A 16,384-nucleotide genomic window follows, 5' to 3' on the forward strand; every position below is an offset into this window, starting at 1 on the left:
GTAAAAATATCAAGATTTTCGTTAAATGCAACCTTTCTTTGAGGTTGTGACCTCCACTGCTAATGCTAAAAACCAATGGATCCACTTTCATTCCTTTAACAGAAAAGCCTAATCATTTTGATTATTCTTTTTAATTAGCTAGCAAGATATTTCTCATTTCTTAGTCTGCTATAATTCCATGATTTAGCAATAATCTACAGATTTCAGAGTACTGCAATGACAAAATCTACACAATAGCCTGTAAAGAGGAGAGAAAGAATATTCAGAAACAGTATTCAAGATTGGAAATGGTATTCAAGACTGGCAAGATGAAAGACATTTTAAATCCAGGATTCCCTAGTGGTCTACAAAAATGTCTGCAAAGTTTTGCTGTGAGAGCCTTCAACAGGTTTTAGCACTTTTTCACCCGCAAACTTAGAGGTGAAAATGAAGTAAGAAAATTGAGGAAAAGACCCAGCAATGGCAAAGTCCTCTGAACCGCTGCAAGAATCAGAAATTATTGTTCCTGATTTAGTACCATCTCTTTCTTCTCAATGATCAGCAACACTAGGAATTCAGACAAACAATGTTTTCCTGACCTGTTTGCTGTGGACAGTATAGATTGAGAGCTGGCTGGGGTAGGTCCTCTTCATTCGGTTCATTCAGCTTTCAGGATATGTGTTTCCCAAATGAGGCACTGTAAAGATTAGCCTTTATCTGGAGAGGTGAAATCTGGACACTCTGTCAAAAAGGATTTGGAGTGAAACCCTTTCTACTTTATCATTTGCTTCTTTTTTAGTAATGAGAACAGAACATAGCACAAAACAGACCACGCAGCACAATTCTTTCTGTGGAGTAACCTTTTTCTTGTAATCATTTACACCGTTGTTAACTGTGCACAATTTGCACCTTAACCTAAAGCACTTTGTATCTTCTCTTTTCCCCCACTTTAACCATTTAAGTAGATCACAAATTAATCAAGATGAAGAGAAGCAGTTAAAGAATATGCCTTTCTCCTTCCACTCAGAAAGAATTTGGGAATGTTACAGTGATAGTTTTTGAAGAGAGAGTATCACTTCACTGCTGATACCCACTACAGGACAAAGATTATTTTTATTAATTTCGCATTTATTTGTAATTATCAAAATGTTGTAGTTACACTTTTTTTTTTTTAAGGAAGCTGTTTATACTAATTCCAGTAAAAAAATTAAACCTTTGTGAGCTCCTGGATCTGTCCCTTCTCTCTCCCATTCCTCATTCTTAATTACTTGCACCTTCTCCCTTCTGAAAATTTGTAGGTCAGTGACAAAAGTGGTTCTAATACCCCACATCCGCAAGCCATGAGTGTTATCTCCTTTTTTTTCCGTAGCTTGTTTTTCCATATGTTCTCCTAGTGCTCTGGGTCATGACCCCATGCCAAGTGTGATGTGCTATGGCTGGTACGGATGATGGAAATTTTCTCTCCTCAGTTTCTAGATCATGTTATACTCTTCCCCACTCTTTGTTCCTTAGAGCCTTTCTCTGGATTTTCCCAGTAGCCGTCTTTGGCAGATCCTGAACAAACTCCACCTGAAAGGCAAAAATGCTCACTTTTAGCCAAATACATTCTGATTAATCTCCTAGGTGCGAGGAAAGACACACTTTTATTATGGCTGAGGTAAAAAGATGGGAAGCTGCACAGCTTGGGGCTGGGATGGTGAAATTCCTTACTACACGTCTTAGCTGACTGCACAGGCAGTACTTGCAGGGACAAGTACCACAATTCTGAAGAGATGAGTGCTTCAGCTGTCGGGACAGGGAGTTACTGGTGTCTTTCCTGGTTGTAAGGGACGGATTCCAACTCCTCTGATGCCAGCAGGAATTCCCCCTTTGCTTTGGCTGAGAGTCTGAACAGAGCTCAAGGGAGGAATTGGTAAGAGCTGAATGCCTTGCCCATTTGAGTTGCTGTGAAAATCCTAGTATTTCATGACAGGAAGACCGGACCCTGATAAAGATAAGTTACATTACCATTTCCTCCCTTTGGGTCCTTTCTAGCACATACAGCGAACCCAAAGCTACAGCTGCAACAGACCCTGTAATTTACTTTCATTTTATTTTATTTAACTATGGTTGGAGTGTTTGTCAGAATGTAGTTGAAAAGAAGCCAAGGCAGGACAAAAACTGTTCAATTTTTGATACAATTAGAAGACCTGTCTTTTTGTGGTGTACTTACCTTCCTTGGATACTTGTAAGGTGCAGTCACCTTCCTGACATGTTGCTGAAGCTCATGAGTTAATTTTTCTGGATCGTGTGATACAAAAGCAGGAGCTAAAACAATGAAGGCTTTGACTACCTGTGCCACAAAAGTTAAGGGACGTCATTAACTTCCAGACGTGGGAATAAAGGGATACATTTGTTGCGAAAACTGAGTATCAAAATTCAGAATGCAAAAAAATGAGTTTTTTCTTTAATTTCCCTTTTCATTGCCTGTTTATTACAGAATGCAATGTTATGAAGGACATATTCTGCAGCATAGGATTTTTTGCTATTTTTCCACTTTTTTTTCTTCTTAACTTTATACGCTACTAAACTTTCAAAAACATGTAGAACAGAAAAACAGACAGCTGAAAATCTCACCCCAGGGCTCAAAGAAATGTTGCAAAGTTGAAAAATATAAAAAGAAAAATTAAACACTCTGAATATCATTGCCACCATGTGCTTAGCAACAGAAAGAGAAATAATCCGAATTCTATTTCTTAGACAAAAAGATGCCACAGTAAGTCTGAAGAGCCAAACTTTTCTTCCACATCAAACCCTGCAAACAGGGAAATAATTCTGAAATTCTAAGATCTGTCAAGGTATGGTTTTAAAATTTTTTTAACCCATTTTAGTTTCAAAAATCTGCAACATATTTAATTCCCAGGAAGCCAAGTACATATAGGGAACTTGATGCTTAGAATAAAGTGCATTTCTTTCTGTATCTTTTCTTTTTCTTTTTACCTCCCCTCGAATTGGATCAGGACTGCTGACAACAGCTGACTCTGAGACTGCAGGGTGTTGTATTAATGCACTTTCGACTTCAAAGGGGCCAATACGATACCTAGGAGAAAATGCAGATATGACAGCCATAGCAAGCTAGCCATTCAATTGGTCTTTCCAGATTGAATTTTAACTGGCAAATGAGCAAATCTAAAAGCAACTGACTTACCCAGAAGAATTAATTATATCGTCAGCTCTTCCAACAAACCAGACATATCCTTCTTCATCCATAATCCCTCTGTCCCCAGTGACATAAAAATTTCCACACACAGAGGCAGCAGTTTTCTCTGGGTTATCCTGACAACAATCAAACATTTCAAAAAATGTATCCAATTGTTAGTGAAATGTAATGCATTTACTTTGCAGTGGTGCTAAAAATGATCAAGACAATTTTTTAAGTTGTTCTCAAAATGAGTATGTTCAATACTATTTTATGTCTTCAATTAAAAAAAATAGAGCCACATTAATTAGCAGTTTTGTGGTGGAAATACATGAGAGGTGGAAAAGAGCATTTGCGTATATATGGATTCATGTTCTAGGGAAAAAAGGCCATGCTCTATCAAAATGCCCATCCATCACAGCAAATTACTAAACTGTATAGCCCACCCTCTTCAGAGAAATGATCTATCATTGCAGGGTGTTGCCACAATAACCTTCTGTCAATGGAAACTTTTTACCCCTAACCTTCAAGACCAAAACACAAATGAGGTGACCTACAGGAAAAACTTCATTACCTACATTGATCTATATCAGGTCTACATTACACAGGAAAAACACCCTGACAACAGAAGACATAATGAAAAATTGAAGTAAGAGTACGGAACCAAAAGAAGATTTTTATCACATAGTTAGCAATTACTTTGTGCAAGTTGTTGCTTGAGGATGCTACAAATATCCAAGTATTATGGGGGTTCAGAAGAGGATTAAACACATAGATAGGTTCCCCAAAGTTTATTCAACATGATAGTTCAAATGCAGTGGAGAATATCTTTATATTTGCCTGATTCTAGGGTTTTCTTAAGTATGTATTACAACTCAGCACCACCACAGATGGAATACTAGCTTAGATGGACCTTTGACCTGAACCAAAATGGCCATTCTTCTGACATGTTTTTTAAGCCTGTTCGGCGTTCAGTGGGTAGAGCATTCCCATTCGAATAGTAATGTTAGATTACGTACGCCGTTACCACAAAGCCATGATCATCTACATTTGAGGGTTTTGTGCTGTAGCGTGTCTTTGTGCTGTTGATCTTGTGCACATCGTCTGTGTGACAGGCAACTCTACAAAGGGCTTCTCTGACACCAGAGATACATGCATGCTGAAATGTGTAACTTTTAAAGATTTAAAAGATCAATCTGTGGGTACCTCTGACAGCGGTATGAGGGAATAAGATACTTGTGCTCTTTGGAAAGCCTCCCTGAGCTTCCAACATATTAGAGCAGCCTTCCTTCATTAATCCTTAACCAACGATAGGAGTGGAATGGAAGGGAAAGGAGTAATGCGCTGAACATGAAGCCCATGCCAACTGCCACGTACAGGTCTGGAACAAGGTACCCCCTGGTTCATGTTGCATCTTGAAGTTATACTCTGCCAGTCAGTCTGTTCCTGGAATAGCAGAACAATGTACTGATCAGGCTCAAAGCCCTCAAGCAACCTAGTAAGACCTTGTGAAGATCCTGGATGAAATTCTGCTCCTCGAATAAGTCAACAGAACTTTGCCCTGGGTCTCTCTTGAGCTTCTCAGCAGGCACAGACCAACTCAGACTTACCAAGTACTCGGAGAACAGACAGAATGGTCGTGTCGGTTGAACTCGGACAGCAATGTTGCCTTCTTCTCCTGCAGGCAGAATAGCCCCATCATCATCTACGATCTGCAGAAAGGGCATATGATTATTGCTCTGATTAGCTCAGTAAAATACCTGTTATAGCACAGTGCAGGACAGAGAAGGGACACAGACAGCATTCCCTTACTTTTGTACCCACAACTGCAGCTGAGCTCAGATGTGACATAGCAACATACCTGCACATCATAAGGGGGAACAGCTTGTCCCAAAGAGCCAGGTTTAATTTCCATTCCTTTCATATTGGCACATATTGTCACCTGCATAATAGATTTTTTTTTTTAAATTTGTGCAACATCTTGTAGACTTTATTATTGTTTGCATTAGGCACAACACCTCTTCTTGACTTTGCTGTGACAAGGGCTGAATCAGGACTAAAGCACTGTGGTTCTCAAGCACATCAGAGAGGGGTTGAGAGGCATTTCAGGTTAGCCCTGTGAAATGAGGTTGCTTGTGCTCAGTCTAAGCCAGTGGGTTCTTCTGCAAACACTTGAATTTGCAAGACAGCAGATGTGAAATTATTACAGATCTTATTTCAATAATGGGACAATTAATTTGGGACCATATCAAGGGTAAGAGGAGAGAATGCCTGAAATCTGACTCTTAATAGCTTCATTAACGTTCACTTACAGAGAAGTCTGGGATGTGAACTGATTTAATATTTTTCATTAAAACATCGGACAGGCCAAATTGATACCCAGAGCAAATTATTTTTTTTAGTTTTGCCTTTCAAGTAAAGATGATGAAGGGATCTACTACAAGTTATTTGATCTGAGGTAATCTCTGGCATGGTTTTTGTGGGGGGCTGAACTCTGTAGTCATAGTATTTCCTATAAACATTAAAATATGCAGCTAGTTGATTTTGGAACTATAGAATCATAATTATATATCGCCTCTTTTTAAAAAAGTTCATTTAAATGATTCTCACCTTTTCCATTGATTTATCAAGCACATTGTGCCTCTGGTATTGTTACCTTTGAAAGGGCATACTGCAAGAATTAATGCAAACGTACTGTTTCAGTCTGGCCATAACCTTCATAGATATCCAGCCCTGTCTGGATTTTCCACTTCGCCATCACTTCAGGATTGAGTGGTTCCCCTCCAGATACACAGTGTTTCAGACTCGTGAACTTGTAGCTTGAGAGGAACAGCAAATAAAATAATTTTCTTAACTCCTGAACAGAGCAGTGAATGGTCTTAACTGAACAGCCTTTCTCAACTTTCAAAGGAAGTGCGCCTAAAACTTCACAAGCTACTTTGGAAATGACAATAATCATCCTGTTACACAGTCCTGGACTGGACTCCTAGATTGCTCGTGTTATCACTGAGGATAATGTGGTTTATCTCTGTGTCACTGGAAGTAGGTTTTTTTGCTGGAAAAAGAATGAGCAAAGGTGTTTTCTTGGAAGAGCTGACAAGAAAGGAGAAATCTGAACAAGCACATCAGATGTTCATGGAAAGCTGACTTATGTGCCGACATCCAAGATCAAATAATACACTGAGAATTTTCTAAAGCAAAAGGAAGGCTGAATAGGAACACAGAGCCTGAGCTCTCTGCTAAACCAGGGTTGGCTTTTGTCAGGATGAAAGACCTATGTGAGAAGAATAAGCACCTTACTGAAGATGTGAAAACTCCTTACAAATCACACTGACTACTTCTCATAAGCTGAGTATTTTACAGTGTAACAAACTGGTGGGAACAGCTGCCAAATAACTCTCAGTGTGTGAAAATCCTCTAAATGCTCACTTCATTCTCAAGTATATGGGAACAACTCCACTGTACTCCAGTAATTCCCCGATCCAGTGCTGCCTGAAACCTTGACTTAAATTTAACTGTGAACCATAAGTTCAGAGGAAGTGACAACTTTAAAAAATCTCACTTGTTTCCTCTGTGTTGGCTTTTCAAAGACCCATTCCTGAAGCCTGAATGGCCTAACGTGTGACTAGTTATTCTCATATTTCAGAACATAACTTTCTTTTCTGAGAGCAGATTTTGCTAATTAGATTTCCTTTAGTCGAAAAAAATTAAGCAACATAAGGAACTAAACAGCCAGAGCTGTCACAGCATTATATCCCAGCCTCTCTCTGCTACCCCTGCAACAGACAGATGTGCAGTACCTGCTCAAATCATGTTGGACCAGCATGCGGTAGGCAGTGGGAGCAGTGCAAAAGGCAGTGATGGGATATCTTGAGAGAGTCTAGAAAAATAGAAAGTTATTTTGTTGAAAAGAAAATGTAATGGTGGGTCTGACCTTGTAAACACGCAGGTGATTAACACAACTTGTGTGCTCAAATGTCTGCAAAATGAAAACCATAAAAATGCAACATACATTCAACACAGAGAACGACTATGGATTAATAACTATGAATCCTGACTGCGGAGTGGCTGTACTAGTCAGTCCCACTGCTGCAGAAAATACAGTACTTTCTGTCCAACAAAAATCACTCATGTAAATGAATGACCACTGAGAGTAGTAGTTTCAATAAAGATTGTTTTCTCTTGTTCCCAAGGCAACTGTGTCCAAAGCTCAAGACTAAGTGACAACATGGAACTAGACCAAAGCTTTTCCAATTTTGTTCTTGGGAAAGTCTGGGTCTCCTCTCCACACAAGAGGCCAATGTTGAGGAGAATAGGCCAGCTGACTGTTTTTGCAAAATGGCAGAGAGGAGGAATAGGCATTCTGGCAATGCATTGAAAATTCAGGATAACAGGGCCCTGATTCGGGTCTATGCCATACTCTGATTACCGGCCCGTGCTCACCCTAAGCCCAAAGTAGCTGGAAGCCCATACCTGAAGTGAGCTTTAGGCGAAATATGGGCCAAGACAGCAGTGATCCTGAGTTCTTTTTATCCTGTATCTTTCATCACATCTCCTCTACACTGTAGCCATGTCACATGGCCTAACCAGGAGGGAAAACACTTGTTCCTCTAGCTTACTGGGCACCAAAGGGAGGGATGATTGCTTAGGCTGTGGGAAGTACTATCCCTGCTGCTACACAGCAGCGGGTACCCACACACTGGAGCCCAGCTTGTTTGCTTCATTTATGCAAAATGGAAATAAAACTCACAGTATAAAATGTTATACTTACCTCTGCAATAACTACTGGTTTAAACTGTGGCATACTGTGTACAAAGACACATGATCCACAGATCCACGGTGCAAAAACACTGCTCCAAGCTGATTTTACCCAGCCAGTATCAGAGGTATTCCACATTATATCTGAAGGAGTCAAGTTCATCCAGTACCTGATAATAAAGCAGAGACAAAAAAAATGCTTCATAGAGTGTGAGAGACTCAGGCACAAGTCACAGCATAATTGAAGGAAAGGACAGGAGGCTTCAATTAGAAGATGTGGTGTCAGCAACTGGGGCTCTTTAGAAGTTTTTAAGACTTGAAGAATCTTAAACATTCTCTTATTTCCCTTCATTCCCTCCTGTTTAACATTTCCAGTGTTTGCTTTTCTGCTGAACAGTGCAAAACATCCTTGGCTTGAGTTGCAGAATCTGGATCTAGATCAAAAACCAAACAGATCATTTGGAGTAGGCTTTCCCCACTTTGTAGATTAGAGACATCAGCTAAATCACATCTTATTTCTCTAGGAAACTAACCAAATTACTTCTATGGACTCTATACCACCAACTTCCAACTCAGAATGCCTTGGGAAATGTATCTGATTTTCATGAAATTTCTCACTCCTTGGGAAGCATAAATAACAGATATTCAATGAAAGCAAATCAGTACCAATCCACAGATTCAAACTGAACTGTAACTTTTAAGGAATAATGCTATGGTCCAAGGTTGCTTTGGTTCTCAAGGAAGGTTTACATAATACTAAAACACTTGATTTTATCTGGTTTTGCTATAAGGACTCTATCCTTATTGCTACTCTGCAGTCAGCCCTCTGAGTGACAGAACACCATGTCTGATGATCTCAACTGAGTCTTCAAGAAGCTTTTAATAACGAGGGTTTCACCATGAGAGGGGAAAGGTGAGGAAGAAGCAAGATCCTACATTCATGAAATGCCTACATTTACTGGAGTTTTTACAGTCACATTTTCAATTTAATTCTGATCATGTCATTTAATCAGGACACTGGGAGCAACTGCAAGGTATACCTGCCACTGGTTGCAAATCCAATGCCGTAACTGCTGTGGGACTGCACCACCATTTTTGGAGGACCTGTACTTCCACTAGTAAAATAGATCAGCATTGGGTCGTGACTCCTTGTCTTGACACATTTATGGTCAGCAGATGTCACCCTTCAGAAGAAATAGGATATGACAGTTACTACATGTAGTTTTTCACAAAGGAAGCAGTATTTTTTAAGGTTTAGGTGATAAACAAGAAAATGGCCCCAAACTATACGATCTCACTAAATATAGTTGCATCAGATACCACAGGTAAGAGTTAGAGAGCACATTTTGCTAGTCCCAAGTGTGCTCTGTATGCCATAACTTTCAAGATGTGAGCACCTACAGCATATTCCAGTGACTTTGTCTACAACTATTTTGCAAGGGCACTCAAGGTGCTTGTTACAGAACAGCAGGTAGATGCAAAAACAACTTCTGCCTCAACACATACCGTCTCCCAGTCTGAAGTCAATGGGGGCCGTATTCAGGCTATTATGCCAGGTAAGGTGGTCTTAGACACATATTATACCATTTATGTTCAAGAGACTGATGAACAATTCAGATCGTCTGACCAAGATAGTCAAGGGAAGAAATAACTGATGCCATGTTAGCTGAGCACCGAGACCTGGCAATGAGTATCGTCTCATTGAATTCAAGAGGCATTAGGCTGGGCTCTAGAAGACAAGCACAAAACAACTGCAAGATGAGCATTCTGTGTGCTTGTCTTGTGATCGCAGTAAAGCAGAGAGCTTTTAAAAGCTGGCAGGCTGCTGAATAAGGAGAAGCTGAAAGACCTGAATACAGCTCCCAAAAAGTGTGTTGGAGGGATTTGTACTTAATGCAGTGATTACAGCGAGTTGGCAGAGGGATTCAAAAATGTAACTCATTTGTATTTTGGAAATTAATCCCAAAACTCAGCAATGTCACCTGACTGATACAGCTTCCTTCACCTCACAGGGATGATGGTAAAACAGCTAGATACTCACGCAAAGAGTTCTTTGAGGTTCAGCCACCCATCTCTGCTCCCTTTGGCTACAATTAGTTTGCTTTTCAGAAACTGGCAGTCAAGCATGACAGATTCCACTGCAGGTGCCAGTGTATCATTGGTAATGATGCACTTGGCCTTCGAAGCCTGGAGTCGGTATAAGATGTCTTTGGCTGTTAACTGGGATGTTCCTGGAATAAAGACAATTCCTGGAAAAAAGCAACAAGCAATTTAGAAAATTGACTATTTCTCTTTATTACGTTCACAGGACATGACCCCAGCCATAGAAAAGCTGAGCTACTTGCCAAAAACTTATTCTGTGAGAAACAGGAGTCAAGTATAACTCATGTTTGAAGGCAGAGCTTGGGTGAATTTGTGGCCTAGGAATGACCTGGGATCATCTGGTTCTGAAAGACCTCCAAACCCTGCAACACTGATGTTGAGTTTTATGTCAATCATATTAAAGGTATCTAGATCATGAGTAAGATCTAGAGTTAGAGTGTTTTTGAGCACTTCCTTCATGATTCATAAGTCAGGAAGGAAGTGTTGAGATTATCATCCCCTTAATTAAGCATATGAATAAAGCCAGCATTTGGATTTGTCCTGGTTTCGGCTAGGACAGAGTTAATTTTCTTCCTAGTAGCTGGTATAGTGCTGTGTTTTGGATTTAGTAGGAAAAGAATGTTGATAACACACCGATGTTTTTAGTTGTTGCTAAGTAGTGTTTATACTAAGTCAAGGATTTTTCAGCTTCTCGTGCCCAGCCAGCAAGAAGGCTGGAGGGGCACAAGAAGCTGGGAGGGGACACCATCAGGACAGCTGACCCAAACTGGCCAAAGAGCTATTCCATACCATATGACATCATGCCCAGTATATAAACTGGGGGGAGTTAACTGGGAGGGGGATCGCGGCTCGGGAACTAACTGGGCATCGGTCAACGAGTGGTGAGCAATTGCATTGTGCACCACTTACTTTGTATAGTTTAATTCTTTTAGTATTGCTATTGTCATATTATTATTATTATCATTATCATTGTTTTTCATTCCTTTCTGTCCTATTAAACTGTCTTTATCTCAACTCACGAGTTTTTTTTCCTGATTCTCTCCCCCATCCCAGGGGTGGGGGGCAGTGAGCAAGCGGCTGCGTGGTGCTTAGCTGCCGGCTGGGGTTAAACCACGACAGGATTATATTTACATCTGGAATAAAGCCATTATTCATTTCAATAAGGAATTAATACCTCTGATATGGGATAAATAGATTGAGGTCAGGTAGCTTACATACATTGCTCAGTCAACAAATCCCTCAAGCCTGGTCTCATTTTGTACTGTGAACAAATGTAAGTTTGGATACTGAGTACAATGTGACTGAAATCACATTTTCAGAGGGGGAAAAAAGAATAAAATCAATTTAGTGCATTTCTATACCTCCTTTTCCCAAGGATTCCAATAGACTTGACCTACAGACTGATTTCAGTCTTCTTGCACCTTCAGAGGTGTCTACCAAATTTTACAACTGGGAAACTGAGGCACTGAGATACTGAATGATACTCCCACGTCATAGTCCAGAAAATCTTGGATATGATAGAATTGGATTCCCTGAGTCTTAACCCCATTTACAACCTGCAAGAATTACAGAGCTTCAAAGTGGGACAAAAATACTTGATCATGTCCCTGTTGATGCTGAATTGTTTCATCATGGATGTTTAGCAGTCTAAAAATGCAATGGGTCAAGTTCTTCCTAAGAATTTGCAAAACTGTAACAGCAGAGCCAAAAAATATTGAATTATTAACCAGTCTAGTCATATAACTTAGTGCATTAAAACTGTCCACACTGATAATGTATCTGGTCAAATCTGGCCTTAGATTGTAACCATTCAACCTTCACTGGCTTCAACTGAGGATGCCGTTTAACTGGGCCATGTCTGTTCAGCACCTAGTACAATATCGTGCTGGTTCCTGTGTGGGTGCTGCCAATTCTCCTTTTATGCAAAAGCTGAACTGTACAGGGCACAGCAGCATATTCCTGCTTATATTTTTTTCAAATTAATTTAGCATATTTTTCGTATCTTCTCTTTATTTTCTTTCTGCATCCAAGAGATCAGTAAGGTCACTCACCTGTTCGCATACAGGCTACATTCAGTAGCCACCATTCAGGAACACGAGGCAGAACTACTATAACTCTGTCTTCTCTCTGCAAACCACATGCTTCAGAAAGTATATTAGCTGCTTTCCTAGACAGAAACCCCAACTCTTCAAAGCTCCACTTCACCTCCTCTCCCTCATCGTTTACCCACCAAAAAGCTGGATTTGCTGGTCGTCTTCCATCCTAGAACACAACAGAAGATATTAAAATAAGAAGACAAACCTTAAAAGGTTTCATTTCAATCCAAAATAACTCCAGACTACGCAAATCATCACTGGCAGCTACTCTTTTAAAGTGATACCTGTGTTTCTGACAAAGAAAATAAAATAGTGCTTTCTACTCTGCAGCTAATACTATCCATCAGGAAAATTGATTTGTATCATCTGAGATTTGTTCCAATGTCTATGAAGTAAAAGAAAAATACTACCTTTTCCAGTCGCGACCACTCATCTAAGACATCACTTGCAAAGTTGAAATATTCCGGCAGTTCATTTTTACACTGGTTTATAGAGTCATAATATGAAATAATCTGAGATGTAAGAAGCCTGTTGTATCCATGGAATAATCTGCAAGGTGACCTGAGAATCCGCAAACACTGAGGAATCCATGATTTAATAAATGTTCTCATGATAAATGATGTTTTATCAGACAGAGGGGAAAAAAATCAGAGGCACACCTACAGGAATCAGTCATCTGAAATGAAAGAAAATACATTTAAAAACAGCCAGGTATTGGATGCTGTCTAGTTTGTGATGTTGGATAAACTAATGCAAACCTGCTTGAATAAACAGGTTGTTTGCGTGCCTCCTCGTTTTTCCCCATTATTTTATGTGATTCTTAAAATAAGTGTTCCTCCTTTCCTGGCAAAGAGAGTGTGCACTGTTTTTTCATTACAATCTTTGTCCTCTACATTGTTAGCTGATGAATGAATCTCATATCTCTAAACTTTCACTTGCCAGTCTTTTTCTAAATATCTATCTCTTGATTCCTGTAAATTTTATATTTTACTTTGCCTGCTTACAGAAATAAAATGCCACTAGTTAGAAAGTGTTTTGAGGACACTTTGTTTATCACCTTGATTTAAAATGGTCTCTGTAATTATGCTATGTCTTAAATATACACTAGATGGCGATTCACACTGAACTTAGGCACCAATAAAACTGACGAATCTCTGATTTATTTCCTTGTGAGTTCTATTTTCATTGGGGGCATGGAATAAACACAAAATAAACACTAGGCAAGCAAAGGTGAAATGCCAAAGGCTTCCATTTGCTTTGCACTTCAGCTGAAGTGTGCAACTTTGAAAAAGACATGTTGTAAAACAAACTTGCAAAGAAAATTCCAGCACTTCCAGTTTCTCCTAGTCTTTCCTACACAACATACAGGTACATGTGGAAGAGACAGAATGGATGATACTGCAGTTATTTAAAGCCCAGCCTTGGAAGTCAAGAAAACTGCATCTTTACTCATAGATGAATAATCTGCTGATAAACTTGTTTTGAGTGTAATCAAGTCCTTAAGAATCTACGCATGATATTAAATCTAAGGGAATCTTTCCCTCAATTCAATGGAACCAGCTTTGCTTTTAAACCTTTCTGTGCCACAACCTTCTCTATATTTAATAGCCAACAGTATATACCTATCTCACAGGGATACTACACAGTTACTTTCACCTTTGCATTATGTATTGCAAGTGTAGATGTAGTGACAGCTTACAGCGTTCAATGTCAATAAATAACAGTAACTGACATCACTCTAAAATCACTCTATTTGTGAGGCAAAACAGAGAAATGCAAACAGAAGGTGCTCACACGTGAGGCATGTGTCAATGGGTCTCGACCACACAACAATTTCCAGGGTGTGAGTGGTAACAAAGCAGAAGACCCAAGAATTGTATTTATCCTGCATCTAACGTTTCCTGCTGAGTGCCCTGTGACTTCTGCAGAAGGCAGATTTTCCATAGTTCTCAAACTGTAAAGCACAAATGAAAGAGCCGAACTAGTTAGCACTGACGAAGAAATGTGCAGAAATGTGATCTAATCTGCTGTATGCCTAAAAGAAAACATTGTACTCCACCAGTTTCAATTTTCTGTTCAGTTGTGCTAAATCCTACTCCTTTCCTCACTGCAAATCTGTCCTGGCAGGACTGACTGCTGTGTGATGCTCCTCTTACTGCAGTTTCCTTCCAGGACATAGAGGTTAGAAGCCCTTTCCAAAATGGTGCCTATTTCCTGGTAGGAGGTTTCCAGGAGGGATTTGAATTGACTGCTGTTTGTTTCAGTGGCAGACAGGGGAAAACCAGCTCTCTAAGCAAATGGCTTTGTCATCCTACCTGTGCTCTGGGAGCATTAGACTGTGTTCTGAGCTTACAACACAGCCTGTTCAGATCAAACAGGCCTTGTTAGTTTTTCCCTGTACTTCTGAAAGATGCTTTTTAATCCTCCTAGGATGTTACTTGAAAGACATCTTTGGAAAAGAGCCTGTTATGAAGAGAAAAAGACCATGAAGTCAAACAGGAGACTCTTATCTTTCTGCTTTTTTTTTTTCTTTGGTACCCAATTGCTTAATCTGTATTTATGCGTGATCTTGTGTTGCAAGCAGCCTGAATACACAGCTTCCTCTGATTTCATTAGGCACCCTGAACGAGTGCTAACAGAACACATCTCAAGGTACATTACAACCCAAAGCCTTTGAGATTGACAGGAAAGAGTTCACTTGAAACCCAGCCCCACTCACACCAGGCATGAAAACAACCTAAATTGAAGCAATATGCCACCCAAGATCCTTCACCCCCAAGAAAATGGAGGCTACCACATCAACCACCATTACGAACACTCCTTCCGTTTAGCAGTACCCTCCTGACACCAGATTTTTCATCCTTTAGTCTAAGGGCATGAAGGAGTGAAGCAGCACTTACCGCTCCTCCAAAGGAAGGAAGAGTCATTATTGGAGGCAATTTCTTCAACTACCAGTTTGATTCTACTAATCTGGACCCACCTGTCCTCAAGTCAGCTCTGTCCTTGTCTGTACCAACAAAAAAACCACCAGAATACCTGGTCCGCCCTAGAGAGGCTACAGCTTTGGGTGTAAAGTTCACAAATTTCAGCACAGTTTAAGGGTTAAAGATGTTTCTGCTCTAATTACAGACTGGCAGATATTTACAGAAATAACCATTTCTTAGTAAATGGTGCCTTCTTAAACTTTTTGTAAGATATTTCTTAAAATGTTCTGAAAACACTAGCTAGGGAGGCCTCATAGTTCACAGACACAGCTGATAGCTATCCTAAGGATGAAATAGTACATTTGGTCCCTTCAGTTTACTGTACAGATATTAGCTGCATGAAATTGTGCTACCACTGAAAACCAAGGGCAAAATCTTCTGGTTTAACCCACAAAGTAGTATCTTACTTGAGCTACAACTTGGCACTTAAGCAGAGACGGGAGCCTCACAGACAAGGCACTGAAGAAACACAAACATTAAAATTACATATGCAAAGCAATGAGAGGTCTTGCCTGACTTCAGCATGCTCTGAATCACATCCATAATAAGTAGCTCCATAAGTGCAACAGACAACCAAATACTAAGCAGAGGAGCAGCCCTCAAATACTGTCCCAGGTACCTCACTTACTGTTTTGTCTGCTGCTCTGTGCTGGGTAACGGTAACAAGAGCTGGCTGTCTCATTAGAGGAGTGCACTATGAATCGACTGGTGCTTCTGCAGGCAAGTGTTTCCTCCTGTGCTCTCTCACCCTCTCCCCAGGGTTCAGATTATTTACAGAAACAGTAAACCCACCTTCCCCATAGATACTTTCTTCCAAACACTGCTAACAACGGGGAAGTAATTAACTATATTAATCTTTCCGTGGAAAGGTGCAGTTGGCTCCACTGGTGGTAGACTCCATTATCAACCTTATCAGCCTCTTAGTTTGGCTGATACAACAGCAGCCATTTGAGCAGCAAACCCTGCTGCTTAGTGCTCCTTTGCTTCTTTCTTTCTCAGTAACCGGATAAAGGCAGGACAAGATGAAGACACATCAGTTTTTCCTTCTGCCATTATTATTTCTCACAGGCTTCCCAGCAGCAGACAGCATAAGCCCAAATGAAACAAAGCCAAAGCAAGCCAAACTCCCCAAAATAAAAAAGGAGAACAATGTACTCTTGCTGAAAAAGAGCAACTTTGACAGAGCATTGAAGGAAACTAAGTACCTGCTGGTGGCGTTCTGTGAGCATCAATTTCCACTGTCTCTTACCCTGATGGCTCTGTAGAGCATGACTGATGCTGGGGCA

The 16,384-nt window shown here is 40.1% G+C and overlaps 1 protein-coding gene across 1 annotated transcript; it reads right to left on the minus strand.

Annotated features, from left to right (window-relative positions):
• Positions 1-1,177: 1,177 nt before the first annotated feature.
• LOC127022333 (acyl-coenzyme A synthetase ACSM3, mitochondrial-like) lies at positions 1,178-12,725 on the minus strand. Its single transcript, XM_050905861.1, has 13 exons — positions 12,525-12,725; positions 12,070-12,280; positions 9,957-10,164; positions 8,956-9,099; positions 7,929-8,085; positions 6,958-7,037; positions 5,853-5,976; positions 5,019-5,099; positions 4,768-4,869; positions 3,167-3,294; positions 2,959-3,058; positions 2,192-2,311; positions 1,178-1,548 (listed from the first exon to the last, which is right to left on the minus strand). The coding sequence occupies exons 1-13, from the start codon at positions 12,723-12,725 to the stop codon at positions 1,462-1,464; spliced, it is 1,743 nt and encodes a 580-aa protein (XP_050761818.1). The 3' UTR covers positions 1,178-1,461.
• Positions 12,726-16,384: the final 3,659 nt, after the last annotated feature.

This window comes from Gymnogyps californianus, chromosome 15 (genome assembly GCF_018139145.2).
Source record: "Gymnogyps californianus isolate 813 chromosome 15, ASM1813914v2, whole genome shotgun sequence".
Lineage (NCBI taxonomy): Eukaryota > Metazoa > Chordata > Aves > Accipitriformes > Cathartidae > Gymnogyps > Gymnogyps californianus.

Excerpts from the sequence above, each read along its gene's own strand:
- LOC127022333 (XM_050905861.1), bottom strand. The coding sequence starts at position 12,725 with ATGAGAACATTTATTAAATCATGGATTCCTCAGTGTTTGCGGATTCTC. Across the intron at positions 12,281-12,524 it reads AGTGGTCGCGACTGGAAAAG|GATGGAAGACGACCAGCAAA; the intron begins GTAGTATTTTTC and ends GTTGTGTTCTAG. Across the intron at positions 1,549-2,191 it reads CTTACAAGTATCCAAGGAAG|GTGGAGTTTGTTCAGGATCT; the intron begins GTAAGTACACCA and ends TTTGCCTTTCAG.